This window comes from Bos javanicus, chromosome 26, assembly GCF_032452875.1.
Source record: "Bos javanicus breed banteng chromosome 26, ARS-OSU_banteng_1.0, whole genome shotgun sequence".
Classification (NCBI taxonomy): Eukaryota; Metazoa; Chordata; class Mammalia; order Artiodactyla; family Bovidae; genus Bos; species Bos javanicus.
In genome coordinates, this window is record NC_083893.1 from 5,278,313 (window position 1) to 5,295,061 (window position 16,749).

The 16,749-nt window shown below is 36.9% G+C and overlaps 1 protein-coding gene across 1 annotated transcript in view; it reads left to right on the top strand.

The window, feature by feature from the left end:
• The window catches only part of PCDH15 (protocadherin related 15), a 1,038,229-nt gene that overhangs the window by 676,723 nt on the left and 344,757 nt on the right, over nt 1–16,749 (top strand). The window contains exon 13 of the mRNA XM_061402659.1: nt 1,087–1,236. Coding sequence (XP_061258643.1) covers nt 1,087–1,236 — 150 coding nt within the window. The remainder of the gene's footprint in view (nt 1–1,086; nt 1,237–16,749) is intronic.

Sequence of the window (16,749 nt, forward strand, 5' to 3'; positions counted from 1 at the left end):
TAAATTTGTTTATATATTTATTGTTATTGCATTTTTAGGTTTGTCTTAGGGTTAGGCCAGCGGTTCTCACTAGAGAAGATTCCTGCTCCCACCACCCTGCCCAGCACCATTTTGCAATTTCTGGAGACATTTTTGGTTCCTCTTTTGAAAAGGTGCTACTGGCATCTGGTGGGCAGACAGTGACAATACCGAGAGACATAATGCACAGGACAGCCCCCACAACAAGGATTCTTAGGTTAGATTAACCTAGAGGAGAAAGAGAAAGAAACAGAGAGAAAGATTGGCGGCTGAATAGAGGGTAAAAGGGAGTTTAGTTTAGGGAGTTTAGCTAGATTTTATTCAAATATAGGGAAAAAAATGAGCTGATAGAAAAATATAGGAAACGGAATTTATGTAAGAATTTTGTTTGTTTGTTTTTTCTGGACAAACTTATACAGCAGACTCAGAGCTTCCAGAAGACCTAAAATCTACACTTAAAACTTAGACACAGAGTAGATTTCAGAAGTCATTCAGGACCACAATGGTATTGTTAGAGCACTGACTTTTTGTGAGACTTTCTTTAAAAGTTAATAATATAGTTAAGATGTCACTCTTAATGAATGCCAATGGGGCCTTTAAAATTTGTGATTTTTGTGAGATATTAGAAAATAATATTACATGTCTAGGGCACATACTTTCTTGATTATATAAGCATGTTGCTGTAAAAGCAACTATTGCATTGTATACAAAATATGTAAGAGTATTTCCCTATTCATTTTTTAAAGGTTAAATAGTTAATTCCTAAGAATTAGCAATGTTGGCCCATTTCAAGCCTCTAGAATATTTTATATACCAGGTTATTGAAAGTGTGATTGGAATTCAATATATAAAAATCAAGCAGAATCCTACACAATTGCTTCCTCACACATTAAAACACTTTGATTATATGTACTATTATAGTTTTATTACTTCCTTTTATCAGCAAACATTTGAGTATCCTTTTGAAACTGTAAAAAATATGAGAAACTTTTCAAATTGTAGGAGTGAATTCTGTACTGCTTATGTTTGCATGACTTCTCTATTAAATTTATTTTTCTACCCCCAAAGATAACAGCATTTGATGGTGTTCAAGAAAGTGAGCCAGTTATTGTCAATATTCGGGTGATGGATGCAAATGATAACACTCCAACCTTCCCTGAAATATCCTATGATGTCTATGTTTATACAGATATGAATCCTGGGGACAGTGTCATACAGGTAATTACCCATATGAGGATATATTTGAAACAATTCTTTCCTTTGGTATTTTACAATGCATTGGTTAAGAAATTGCTTAAGAAATAAAAGTGAATTTCAGGGTTATCCTATGGCATAATTTAGCTTAAAAAGATTTACATTTATGTTTACTTTTTCAATGAAAGTGTACCTATATGCACTTTAAAGTAGAATTAACTAGATACACAAATAACAATTTGACCTATTTATAGATTGATATTTTAAATTATGTTGAACATAATAAAGTGAATACAGTAATATACTGAAATTTCAAGGATTAAACATGCAGTTTAAAACTTCAAATTATTTTAAACTATTGTGAAAATGGGTTAAATCTTTGTGACCCATGGACTGTAGCCTGCCAGGCTCCTCTGTCCATGGGGATTCTACAGGCAAGACCACTGGAGTGGGTTGCCATGCCCTCCTCCAGGGGATCTTCCCAGCCCAGGGATTGAATCCATGTCGCCTGAATTGCAGGTGGATTCTTTACCATTTTAGCCACCAGGGAAGCCCATGAATACTGCAGAGGTATTCCTATCCTTTCTCCAGGGGATCTTTCCAACACAGGAATCCAACTGAGGTCTACCAGCTGAGCTACCAGGGAAGCCCATATTTCCCTTAGTGGTAAATACAAAGAACTATGTTATTGGACAATACTCTTAGACATTGATTACTTGAACCTAAAATGGAATCACTACAACAAGAAAAATTAAGATTCTATAATAAATGGTATATTTGAAAACACAGAAATCTGGCAAAATATTTATTCTTGATTTGTCTCATTTTTATCATTAGCTGTACTTACTACATTTTAGTGAATTGCAGGTTATCTCAAATTTCTTTTTCAATATTCTGTGTATAAATTGTAAAGAAGTAGTAATATTCTTCCTTGAAGATTTTTAGAACTCTGGAGAATAGTTAACTCTAGTACTTCTCAAAGTGACTGTGTGTGTGTGTGTGTGTGTGTGTGTGTGTGTGTGTGTGTGTTAGTTGCTCAATCATGTCCGACTCTTTGAAACTCCATGGACTGTAGCCCACCAGGCTCCTTTGGTCATGGGATTCTGCAGGCAAGAATACTGGAGTGGGTTGCCATTTCACACCAGAATCATCTAGGTGGCTACTGAGAAATACAGATGAGCAAGATTCACTCTAGTTTTCATGGATCTTAAGCTCCATATGTAATACTTAGGTAATCAATAAAAAAAAAAAGAGAAAACCCAAAAGGTTTCAGTTGCCCAGTAATGTAAAGACTACTGATCTCTACCTTCCTCTACACCTGAGACTCAGACTTAATAATCTGAAATTGCTCTCAAGCCAGGAAGGTCATGATTCTATACACTTTTTAGAGTATTGTAATGGCTCCAAATTATTACTAAAATTTATATACAATATATGTTATGTAACAATATATGACATATAATATGTTTATATAGAATATAATTTATTACATAATAGTATAGTATATAAAGAATGCTAATAAATGAATTTATGTATCTTTGTATTTTAGTGTTATATATTTCAGAGGAGTAAAAAAAAGCAGTCCAAATGCCTTAACAATGTACCTAAGTCTTCATGGTCTGAATGCTTTCCTCCAAGCTTCATCCTTGGCCTTCTATTCATATATGTATGTTTCAGTCCTACTCAACCATCACTTCCAGTTACCTGAATGTGTCTTGCTCATTCCCATTTTGTCCAATTTTTTCCTTTACCTTGATGTCTTTCCCTTCTATTTATAGCTTGATTACTTTCTTTGTTCTTTAGACTTTTTTGCTTTCTGAAGAAGCATTCCTTAGTAGTTTTCTGTAGATAATTCCTAGTAATTTTTTTCATCAATAAATGTTTATTGCAGGCACTCTTTTAATCATTGGGACATAGTGGTGAGGAAGAACAAGACCCTTTTACAGTGATATGAGATAGAAAACATACAAATAATAAGTAAACAAAAATGTTAATTTCAGAAATGGATCAATTTAATGGAAGGAATTAAACAGGATAATGTAATAAAGAAGATGAAGTGAGGCAAGACAGACAAAGGTTAAATTTTGTCTTCAAAGAAAACCCCAATAATGTAATACCAAAATAATACTGCCTCTCTTATGCTAAGTTCTCGGGGAAAACACTATCTGGTCACTACCTGATAACATTTCTTTCTTTTTTTAATCCCTTGTTAACTAGCAAAACTGAGATTTAAATTCGGCATTTGGGGGCAACATACTTCAAGATGAACTGAGTGAATCTTGATTACCTTAAGCTAATCATGTTAATTCCATTCCCTTTGACTATTGGTTTAGGAATAATAGTCATATAACATAATTCTTAGTCATTAGACTTGAAAGAATATCTATTAACAGTTTCTGAAAATTTTTTCTCTGTTTTTACAAAGGGATAAAAGGAAGAGACATTATTCTTGTCTTTGAGCTGTGCTGTGTGCAGATGTGACGCATGGAGCTGCTACAGCCCTCCTGTCACTTTGAAGGGACTAGTTTTAAAGCCACAGCCAATATATTAGTTGAAAGAAGGAAGGAACCTGGGCTTTTGATGGTTTTGATGAGTTCTGAAATAAACAACCTTAACAGGAGCTATCTCAATATTTCTCATGTGGTGAGATATTTAGTGAAGCCATTTTGAGTTTATTATTTTTTCTTAGCCCAAAGCATCCTAATTGACTTTTTCTTCATTAATAGTTCCTGTTCTTGCAGCCCACCAAAAACACACCAGTTTGCAGCCAATATGCTATGATTACAACAGCGTGTCTTCATTAGTGTGAAATGTCTGGGAAGAAATAGTTAACTGTATGTCTCATGGCTTTTGTACACTATTTCCTATCAACCAAGCACACTTCTTATCTGATCTTTTATAAGGCTAACTCACTCTCATCATACAGGACCCAGCTCAAAATATCACCTCCTCAGAGAAAGCTTTCCTAATAGCTTAGTGTCAATAGCCTTCCAATATACACTACTGTACACATACACCCCGCATCACAGTTCTTATTCTATAACTTGCTTTCTCTAATTACTTTTATTTTTTTTTCTAATTACTTTTAGAGCCACTATGGCCATCTAAAATTATCTTTTCTTCTTGTCCCCACTCCAAACTAAAAACCCCATTAGCAACCATCTGTCTTGTTTGCCACTCTGACACCAGCACATACCAGATATACCAGACTTGCAGTAAATATTTATTCAAAGGATAAATTATTATCTATTTTGCATAATCTAAAGTGAGAGTCGCTCAGTTGTGTCCAACTCTTTGCAACCACATGGACTATACAGTCTGTGGAATTCACTAAGCTAGAATACTGGAGTGGGTAGCCTTTCTCTTCTCCAGGGGATCTTCCCAACCCAGGGATCGAATGCAGGTCTCCCTCATTGCAGACAGATTGTTTACCAGGAACTAATTGTTAACATCAGTTCAGTTCAGTTCAGTCACTCAGTTGTGTCCGACTCTTTGCAACCCCACGAATCGCAGCACACCAGGCCTCCCTGTCCATCTCCCGGAGTTCACTCAGACTCATGTCCATCGAGTCAGTGATGCCATCCAGCCATCTCATCCTCTGTTGTCCCCTTCTCCTCCTGCCCCCAATCCCTCCCAGCATCAGAGTCTTTTCCAATGAGTCAACTCTTCACATGAGGTGGCCAAAGTACTGGAGTTTCAGCTTTAGCATCATTCCTTCCAAAGAAATCCCAGGGCTGATCTCCTTAACAATGGATTGGTTGGATCTCCTTACAGTCCAAGGGACTCTCTAGAGTCTTCTCCAACACCACAGTTCAAAAGCATCAATTCTTCGGCGCTCAGCCTTCTTCACAGTCCAACTCTCACATCCATACACGACCACAGGAAAAACCATAGCCTTGACTAGACGGACCTTTGTTGGCAAAGTAATGTCTCTGCTTTTGAATATGCTATCTAGGTTGGTCATAACTTTCCTTCCAAGGAGTAAGCGTCTTTTAATTTCATGGCCGCAGTCACCACTTGCAGTGATTTTGGACCCCTCCCCCCCCAAAATAAAATCTGACACTGTTTCTGCTGTTTCCCCATCTATTTCCCATGAAGTAATAGAACTGGATGCCATGATCTTTGTTTTCTGAATGTTGAGCTTTAAGCCAACTTTTTCACTCTCCACTTTCACTTTCATCAAGAGGCTTTTGAGTTCCTCTTCACTTTCTGCCATAAGGGTGGTGTCATCTGCATATCTGAGGTTACTGATATTTCTCCTGGCAATCTTGATTCCAGCTTGTGTTTCTTCCAGTCCAGCGTTTCTCATGTTGTACTCTGCATAGAAGTTAAATAAGCAGGGTGACAATATACAGCCTTGATGTACTCCTTTTCCTATTTGGAATCAGTCTGTTGTTCCATGTCCAGTTCTAATTGTTGCTTCCTGACCTGCATACAGATTTCTCAAGAGGCAGGTCAGGTGGTCTCAGGTCAGGTGGTCTGGTATTCCCATCTCTTTCAGAATTTTCCACAGTTTAATGTAATCCACACAGTCAAAGGCTTTGGCATAGTCAATAAAGCAGAAATAGATGTTTTTCTGGAACTTTCTTGCTTTTCCCATGATCCAGCAGATGTTGGCAATTTGATCTCTGGTTCCTCAGCCTTTTCTAAAACCAGCTTGAACATCAGGAAGTTCATGGTTCACATATTGCTGAAGTCTGGCTTAGAGAATTTTGAGCATTACTTTACTAGAATGTGAGATGAGTGCAGTTGTGCAGAAGTTCGAGCATTCTTTGGCATTGCCTTTCTTTGGGATTGGAATGAAAACTGACCTTGTCCAGTCCTGTGGCCACTGCTGAGTTTTCTAAATTTGCTGGCATATTGGAAATATTTCAAATCCTGAAAGATGATGCTGTGAAAGTGCTGCACTCAATATGCCAGCAAATTTGGAAAACTCAGCAGTGGCCACAGGACTGGAAAAGGTCAGTTTTCATTCCAATTGTTAACAAAAGTTAGAAATAATGCAATGCCATCTCTACTGTATTTATTGGGTTAAGATATGCTTTCTTCAGTGATATAGAAAAGGGTAACAGTATAGACTGAACACTGAAAATGCATGTTATGTGAATGTCTTCTTCTGTGTATATGGTAGTGGGGAAAAGTTTAAAAATAGCCACAGTACATTTTATTTATATCTTGGAATTACACTTGTCATATTGATGAAATCTGTCTTTTTAACCCATTTTTCTTGAGGGCACAACTGAAATTTGTCTATTTCTAAAGCCACAAACTCTGTATCCATATAGTAGATGCCTAAACTAATGGATGCATAATAAATGTTTATTTGAGGATGAATGAAAGGAAAATCTGTAAACAAGTAGATCTGAATGAATGGAGAGGAATAAGGATATTGGCCTTTATTTCTAGTCAGTTGATGGACCTAGAGATCTACATTTATCTTTACTGGGGCATTCTTTCATAGGGAGTAAAATTATGGTTTGTAGAGATAAAAGAATGACAGTTACTGTCATGTTCGTATTTAATTAGATCTGATTCTCATCTCTATAATAACATAATTGGAAATAAAAGTAAGTTTATATAGAAAAACAGCCCGCAGGGAACTGGAAAGTGTAACTAAGAAAACGATAGCAATTATGTGATGGAACCGTATCTCAAAATTGTTTGCCCTGGAGGATCAAAAGCTTACTTCTGGCATTTGCAGACTACAAAAGTTAATTTCCCTTATGTATCTCTTTTTAAAACACATTTGCTCTGCCTTTAAAATTCATATTTTATATATTTCCCTGTGAAATTCTATTTGAACATAGATTGTTATTTCTGTTTACATGCTTCTAATTTTTAATTTATGTAAATGCCAAAAAATGAAGGTTTTTAATTAGTATTTTTAATGTTATTCCTGGCATGCATATTACAGCTGCTTTGTTTTATTAAATAAGATCTCTCTGGGTGACTCTACTGTGTATTGCCATATTATTTAAATAAAAATATCTCAAGGTGTAGTTCAGGGTGTTGTAAAAAGAGTGGTGTGGCTATAATACATCCTCCAAGGGTCTAGAAATAAAATAGATTTCCCACTGAGAGAAAAAATTTAAAACAGAGTAAAATAATTCAGAACTGTGATTTGCAATTACGGTTTAAGGGTCATAATTTTTTTTTTTTTTTTTTACTCCATTCACAACTAACCCTTCCATAACCCTCCCATTCCTAAGTAACTCAACAGATGATTTATTAGTTTCCTCTTTGGTAATCCACCTGCAATGCAGGAGATCCTGGTTCGATTCCTGGGTTGGGAAGATCTGATGAAGAAGGGATAGGGTACCCACTCCAGTATTCTTGGGCTTCCCTTGTGGCTCAGCTGGTAAAGAATCTGCCTGCAATGCGGGAGACCTGGGTTTGATCCCTGGGTTGGAAAGATCCCCTGGAGAAGGGAAAGGCTACCCACTCCAGTATTCTGGCCTGGAGAATTCCATGGACTATATAGTCCATAGATTTGCAAAGAGTCGGACACAACTGAGCAACTTTCACTTCACTTGGTTAGTAATCTGTTGTCCAAAAGAGGGAAAATATTAGAAATAAAAGACACAATGAGCAGTGTCCAGCAAAGAGGACCTTAGATAACAGATTTTTAAGTATTATAATCAGATCATTTTCAGTGTAGACATGAGACTATCTTGGCCTGATATAAGTACATAATTATTTGAGTCCACTCTCTTCTTATTATAAGGTAGCTATCCTTGTGCATATGCATGGATCAGTCATAAAAATGTATTATCCAGGTTCCTATTTCAAGTTCTCAATTATAAACTAGTTTTCTGACTTTATATCTATTATGCTTGATTACTGTAAAAAGGAACAGGGTGATTCTGACATGTATGGTTCATGAAATACGCTTACAGGAGCACTGCCACAGAACAGCAGCTGCATCTTTCGCAACTGGCAGTGTAATCAGATTATGAGCACACCTTATGTTTAGAGAGAAATTGCCAGCATGAGGGAGTATGATTCTTTCTTTAGGTCAGGGAGTATATTTTATGTTGACAAAAGACAATTTTGTCAACCATCAATGAAATCTTCCAGGTTGATGCTAATGGATATCACACTCTCTTGTCTTAAAGTATCATTTCACACATTGCTAGTTTTCTTTTTTTTTGAAAAGCCAATTGCTATGTATTAGAGATACAGATGTGGATATATAAGATATAGATTTTAATTTCTATAGTTAGCTATCCAGTCTGTACTTCAAAGATGTTATTCCTAGACTTTTACAGTTCTTTTCAATCAATGGTTTTTAATCCTATCTGAGTATTTATTAGAAGTTCACCTGAGAAACTTTTAAAAATATTGATGCCTGGACTACACCCTGAGATATTTCTATTTGAATGATATTGCAACATGTAGTAGAGTCACTCAGAGAGATCTCATCTAATAAACTAAAGCAGCTGTAATATGCAGGTAATCTTGAGAAAAACTGCCTCAGAACTTAACAATATTTTATACCCTCTGAAAAATGGAATCTAAATTTATTTAAATGGAATCCTGTATGTAGCTGAGTCCTTTGATTCTCACTTCACTTCTTTTCTTTTTCTTCAGTTCTTATTGCTTGTCATATTTCTTACTCTTACTGCTTTAAAGCCCATCCTTTCCCCTCACCTTTACCTATGCTCAACTAATTATTCCATTTCTTTCTATTGTATTTTACTACAATAAGCTTTTCCTCTGTACTGATTATTAACCTTTGGGCTATAATCCTCCCATGCCTTAGTCTATGAACAGTTTTCCCAGATAAGACTTCATGCTACTATTTTTGTTGTTGTTTAGTCACTTAGTTCTGTCTGACTCTTTGTGACCCCTTGGACTGTAGACCACCAGGCTCCTCTGTCCTTGGAATTCTCCAGGCAAGAATACAGGAGTGAGTTGCCGTTTCCTTCTCCAAGTGATTCTTTCTGATCCAGGGATCAAACTTGCATCTCCTCCATTGACAGGCTAGTTCTTTACCACTGAGCCACCAGAGAAGCCTACTAAAAAACACTGAATTTCCAGCTCTGATGTAGACATTTGAATTAATTGATTAATTTAGATATGTTATTAATTTATTTATGAATAATTAATGCATAGTTATAAATCTGACCTTCACTCACATCATACTACTAAAATCATACAAAATCATAAATCTAATTCATCTCCAATAGTATGTATTTCTAATAGTATATAAATAAAATAGTATGTATTACTCAGTACTTAACTATGTAAAACTCTTTACACCTTTACAGAAAATTTCTGATTCTAATCCTAGTTCTCTGCTAACTGAGGGATTTTCTTGCTGGCTTCTTACTCAATCCTCAGTATTTCAGTATTAACATTTGCAAAAATCAATATACAGCTTTCCTCTCTTTTACCTATTCCCAAGTTTTCAGTCATTATTTCTATGAGAAGCCCAGGTACTCATGTTACCCAAATTTTTGGACAAGGCAAGGTAGACTTTTGACAGGCAGCAGAAATTTAACATATTCCAAGATAAACTGACAATATATTATCCTTCTTCCAATACAGAAACATGGACACACATATAGACTCAAATATACATGCTGCTATTATTCAATCACTAAGTCATGTACAGGTTTTTCCTGTGATGATGTATGGATGTGAGAGTTGGACTGTGAAGGCTGAGCGCTGAAGAATCGATGCTTTTGAACTGTGGTGTTGGAGAAGACTCTTGAGAGTCCCTTGGACTGCAAGGAGAGCCAACCAGTCCATTCTGAAGGAGATCAGCCCTGGGTGTTCTTTGGAAGGAATGATGCTAAAGCTGAAACTCCAGTATTTTGGCCACCTCATGTGAAGAGTTGACTCACTGGAAAAGACTCTGATGCTGGGAGGGATTGGGGGCAGGAGGAGAAGGGGACGACAGAGGATGAGATGACTGGATCGCATCACTGACTCGATGGACATGAGTCTGGGTGAACTCCGGGAGTTGGTGATGGACAGGGAGGCCTGGCGTGCTGCGATTCATGGGGTCGCGAAGAATCGGACACGACTGAGCAACTGAACTGAACTGAATTGAAGTCATGTACAGGCTTCCCTGATAGCTTAGTTGATAAAGAATCCACCTGCAAGGCAGGAGACCCCAGTTTGATTCCTAAGTCAGGAATATGCACTGGAGAAGGGATAGGCTACCTACTCCATAATTTTTGGGTTTCCATTGTGGCTCAGGTGGCAAAGAATCCACCTGCAATGTGGGAGACCTGGATTCAATCCCGGGGATAGACAATCCCCTGGAGAAGGGAAAGGTCACTCCAGTATTCCAGCCTAGAGAATTCCATGGACTGTATAGGTCATGGGGTTGCAAAGAGTTGGACATGGCTGAGAGACTTTCGCTTTCACTTTCTTTCAAGTCATGTACAGTTCTTTGCAACCTGAACTGCAGCACGCCGGCGTTTCTTGTCCATCACTATCTGCCTGAGTTTGCTCAAACTCATTTCCATTCAGTCAGTGATGCCATCCAACTATCTCATTCTCTGTCACTCCTTTCTCTTCCTGCCCTCAATCTTTCCTAGCATCAGGGTCTTTTCCAATGAGTCAGTTCTTGGCATCAGTTGGCCAAAGAAGTGGAGCTTCAGCTTCAGCGTCAGTCCTTCCAATGAATATTCACGGTTGCTTTCCTTTAGGATTGATCGGTTTGATCTCCTTGAATCCCAAGGGACTCTCAAGAATATTCTCCAGCACCTCAGTTCAAAAGCATCAGTTCTTCAGGGCTCAACCTTCTTTATGGTCCAACTCTCACACCCATAGATGATTAGTGGAAAAGCCATAGCTTTGACTATATGGACTTGTCAGTCAAATAATATGCATCTTTGTCAGCAAAGTAATGTCTCTGCTTTTTAATACTCTGTCCAGGTTTGTCATAGCTTTTCTTCCAAAGAGCAAGTGTCTTTTAGTTTCATGCCTGTATGCCTACAGTAAGAAAAGTCAAATAAACATAACCTGTCATCTTTGGAGGCAATTATACTTTCCAGAGCCAAATTAATCTTGGATTACATAGGCTTCAGATCAGCAACCGCAGTCACGTTTATCTTCTTCCTCCTTCACCTGCATACATACAGATGATTGTCTGGTTTCTAAAGTTGCTATTTCAATATGTATACATCTGTCACCATTTCCTTTTCCATGCCTGTACATTCCCATAAATTAGGTTGCTACAGTAGACTTTGATTGACAACCTTATTTCAGCAGATTCCCCACAACACTGATACAATGATTATTCTAAAACACAGACCTGAATCAGAACAGGTCCTTATTTTACTGAAGGAAGAGCCTAATCTCCACACATGCAGTCAAGAGCAGCTGTGAAATACTTCAAGTTCTTTTGTTTCACCACATGCTACATCTCTCCATGTAACCAACTTTGATACTATGTATAGAGGGTTTGTTTTGTTTAACTCCAGCATAGGATACCCATCCCATTCTACGCTTACTGACATCTCTCTCAAATTTTAAAGTTTAATCCAAATTATACCCTTTCCATTCTTTTTTACACATAATTCAAATGTTATTTTTTAGATAAAATCTTTATTTTCATAGCAAGTCAGAAAATTCATTGTTCTTTCCATCATACTTCCACATATCCAATGTATCTCCAATGCATTTTATTGTAACTTGCATTAAAGTTAGCTTTTACATCTCTTTCTACTGAGCCATAAATTTCTTTTAGTGATCTGTAACCACCTGTGATTGGCACAATGACTTCCACACAGTACAGGTTTACCAAATATTCATTGAATTTATCCCTTCAATTAATTTGCTCTCAATATTTAGAAAAAGTCTCATTCTAGAGATACACTCTGTTTGAACTAAGAATTCTCTCCACCACACACAAAGTGTTATCTCCCATAACCCTTTCTCAAAAGTCCTGTAAAGCTTTCATCTTTGCCAGTTTATCTGAGTTTAGGTTGTTGGGGAGAGCATTGAAAGTTCATGCAGTTCTCAGGATTTTCTTTGACATTTGCATTCCTCGAGGCCTTTTCATGTCTTTTCTATGCACGTGTGTAGTGTCAGAGATGTGTGGAAAGCTTATCCAGCCTTTGTATTGGACTCTCATTTTCTGTTTATTTCTTCTAAATTTATGGCTTGTTCTCAGCTTACCAACTGGGACCACAACTTGCTCTGACAGACTTGAGGCTGTTTCTCATTCAATTCTCACCATAATTGATTCTTTTATTAACTCTACATCAAATTAACTATGGCATCTCTTGAAGAACATCTGCTGCTTTTCATGGCCAGTCCCATCCTTATAAAACCCATATGCCTACTATACTTGGGGTTAAGAGTGGTAAGGGGGATAATGTGCCACTGAAATAACAAGGTCATTAGCTCCTGCTTTACCTACCTAAAGTCACAGCAATTCTTCTTGAATATTATTCCCAATTTGTCTGCTTTAGTGAATCTTTAGAGCCCTAAATATTTTTTGATATTTTTGCTTAGATTTTTACTTACTTTTTGGGGAAAACAAACTATCTGATTTACTTACATCATTGGAACCAGAAATCCTGCTTCCTAGCTCCAGTTACTTGCCACTTTAATAAAGCAATTTCAATCAGATAGTAGAGATGAGACCAGATAAATCAAATCCCTTATGATTATAAAGTTTAAGTGACAAGTAGATTAAAGGGATTATATCTGATAGACAGAGTTCCTAAAGATCTTTGGACAGAGGTTCCTAACACTGTACAGGAGGTAGTGATCAAAACCATCCCCAAGAAAAAGAAATGCAAAAAGGGAAAATGTTTGCCTGAGGAGGTCTTACAAATAGCTGAGAAAAGGACAGAAGTAAAAGGCAAAGAAGAAAAGGAAAGATATATCCATCTGAATGCAGAGTTCCAAAGAATAGCAAGGAGAGATTTTTAAAAAAGTTTCTTAAGTGATCAATGCAAAGAAATAGAGGAAAACAATATAGGATGGGAAAGACTAGAGATGTCTTCAAGAAAATCAGAGATACCAAGGGAACATTTCATGCAAAGATAGATACAATAAAGGACAGAGTCGGTATGGACCTGACAGAAGCAGAAGATACCAAGAAGAGGTGGCAAGAATACACAGAACTATACAAAAAAGATCTCAATGATCCAGATAATCATGATGGTGTGATCACTCACCTAGAGCCAGACATCCTGGAAGCTAAAGTCAAGTGGGCTGCACTCAATATGCTAGCAGATTTGCAAAATTCAGCAGTGGCCGCAAGACTGGAAAAGATTCAGTTTTCCTTCCAATCCCAAAGAAAGGCAATATCAAAGAACTTTCAAACTACTGCACAATTACACCCATTTCACAAGCTAGCAAAGTAATGCTTAAGATTCTCCAAGCTAGGCTTCAACAGCATGTGAACCAAGAACTTCCAGATGTTCAAGCTGCATTTAGCAAAGGCAGAGGAACCAGAGATCAAATTGCCAACATCCACTGGATCAAAAAAAAAAAAGCTAGATAATTCCAGAAAACATCTACTTCTGCTTCATTGACTATGCTAAAGCCTTTGACTGTATGGACCACCTCAAACTCGGAAAATTCTTAAAGAGATGGAAACACTAGACCACCTTACCTGCCTCCTGAGAAACCTGTATTCAGGTCAAGATGCAACAGTTAGAACCAGACATAGACCAACACACTGGTTCCAAATTGAGAAAAGAGTACTTCAAGGCAGTGTATTGTCACCCTGCTTATGTAACTTATATGCAGAGCACATCATGTGAAATGCCAGGTTGGATGAAGCACAAGTTGGAGTCAAGATTTCAGGGAGAAATATCAGTAACCTCAGATATGCAGAGGACACCATCCTTATGATGAAGAGGAACTAAAGGGCCTCTTGATGAAAATGAAAAAGGAGAGCAAAAAAGCTGGCTTAAAACTCAACATTCAAAAAGTTAAGATCATGGCATCCAGGGCCATCACTTCACGGCAAAGAGATGGGGAAACATGGAAACAGTGAGAGACTTTATTTTCTTGGGCTCCAAAATCATTGCAGATAGTGACCCCAGCCATGAAATTAAGACACTTACTCCTTGGAAGAAAAGCTAATACCAACATAGACAGAATAGAAAAAGCAGAGACATTACCTTGCCAACAAGGGTCTGTCTAGGCAAAGCTATGATTTTTCCAGTAGTCGTGTATGGATGTGAGAGTGGGATCATAAAGAAAGCTGAGCGCTGAGGAATTCAATCTTTTGAACTGTGTTACTGGAGAAAACTCTTGAGAGTCCCTTGAACTACAAGAAGATCAAACCAGTCAATCCTAAAGGAAATCAACCCTGAATATTCATTGAAAGGACTGATGCTGAAGCCTAAGCTCCAATACTTAGACCTCTGATGTGAAGAGCAGGCTCATTGAAAAAGACCCTAATGCTCGGAAAGATTGGGGGCTGGAAGAGAAGGGGGCAACAAAGGATAAGATGGTTAAATGGCATCACCTACTCAATGGATATGATTTGAGCGAACTCTGGGAAACAGTGAATGGCAGGGAAGCCTGGCATGCTGCTGCATGCTGCAGTCCATGGGGTCGCCAAGAATCACACACAACTTAGCAACTGAACAATAAGAAATGTGTGCTTCTTATATTTTCACAAACAGAGCAAGAAAGAAATGGAACAAATCTAGCTTATTAAATGCGAAATAAAAGGAATGAGGATGATGCACTAGAAAATAGAAGTGAATGTCTAGAAAGAGTGAAATCTTTTTTCTACTTTAGTCAAAAATCAAAATAAACCTAGCCTCAGATAATAACTGAGATTCTGGAAACTCTCCTCAGTGAATATCTCTTAAGAAAATCCTCACCACAGCACTATTGATCACACTTTATATTCTCTAAGTGAAATTTGAAAGTTTTAACTATAAAGTTACCATACAGAGAAAGTCCTTACTAATACAATATTTCCCTTAGCAATAGGAAAACAAACAAACAAACAAAAAAACATTGAACAAAACCTCTGGTGAGGTTTCCAGCACACTTTTTATTATTAATAATGCCAAATATATGTCTGTGTAAATTAGAAAATCCCTTTTTATAACAGCAGAAGACTACGGTATAAATGTATACGGTATAAATGTAGCCTACATGTACCAAAGAAAGTAGTGTAGCTTTATTCTTTATTATTTGATTGTTATTTACGCTCTTAGTAAAAACATTAAAAAATTATTTTGTTTTCTGTATCAGGTATGGAATGTTTCTGTCCATGTTTGAGAGTCCATCACAGTTCTATTATAATTTTTATTATAAATGGGAGCTATTAAGATAATTTAATGCCATTCCCTTAAAACCTTCTTATCTAAAACTGCATCATTCTCCCTGGTTTTTCATGCCCTCAAAACAAAACAAAAAAAAAAAAAAGAGAGAGAGAGAAAAAAGAGTTCAGAAACCACTCTACATATTCAATATCAGGTATATATTAATCTTTTCATTATTTACTTGACCCACACAATGACTCTCAAATTTTTTTAGTATCGCCCATAAAACCTTCATCATCTTGCTTCTGTTTACCTTTTTCATCATGTGTTAGCCTTTCTCTAGTTCATCATGTTTGGCCTCTGTGAGAGCGCTATTTATTTTCTTCATCTCAGGGTCCTTAACTTCACCTTAAATAGGTAAATCCTTTTGTGTGTGTGTGTGTGGGATATCAAGGTGTCTGAGGACAAGGATATTTGTAACATGTACATATTGGAATACTGAGAGGAAGGAATTTTGTCAGGGTAAGGTTAAACTTCCTGAAAAGGACTGTAATATGTTAGAGAAAAGAAATACATTAAACAATTTAGTGTTCCTTACCATTCAGATATTGTTTTGGTAAAACAATTAAAAGTCACATATTTTAGTTTACTTTCATCTGATAACATGTGAGTGACACTTTGCTTTCCCCATGTAAATTAACCCAATTTTGTTTAGGAGGCAGATTTTCCCACTAAATTAGGAACAGGCTTCATATACCTTTAATATCCCCAATCTCAGGGGTCCCCAATCTCCAAGATCTAATGCCTGATGATTTGAGGTGGGGCTGATGTAACAGTGATAGAAATAAAGTATGCAATAAGTGGAATGCACTTGAATCATTTTGAAACCATCCCTTCTCTCCTTCCGGTTCGTGGAAAAATTGTCTTTCATGAAACTAGTCCCTGGTGTCAAAAAGGCTGGAAACCACTGTCCTAGACCACTGATCACAAGATCATTGATTTGTTATTGAATTAAATCTCCACCACAGTTTAGTTTCAGGGGTTTTCTTTTACAACATGCTATCATTTTCAGGGTTTTCAGAGTCAGTGTCTCAGCTATCTTTTCTAATCTTGAACCACTAATAATTCCTTTAAAATATTTTTGTTTGCATGTCTAAGGACACAAAATGTGAATTCTTGACCAACTATTTTATTACTTACTGCTGAAAGACTGAATATTTGTATTAAGTTACTTAGATAACAAATGTTGAATTCATTTTTAGCTTATTTATTAAACTTCCTACTTGTTAATGGTTTCTGTGGTGCTGGTTGTAGTCCCTGAATATATTATCTC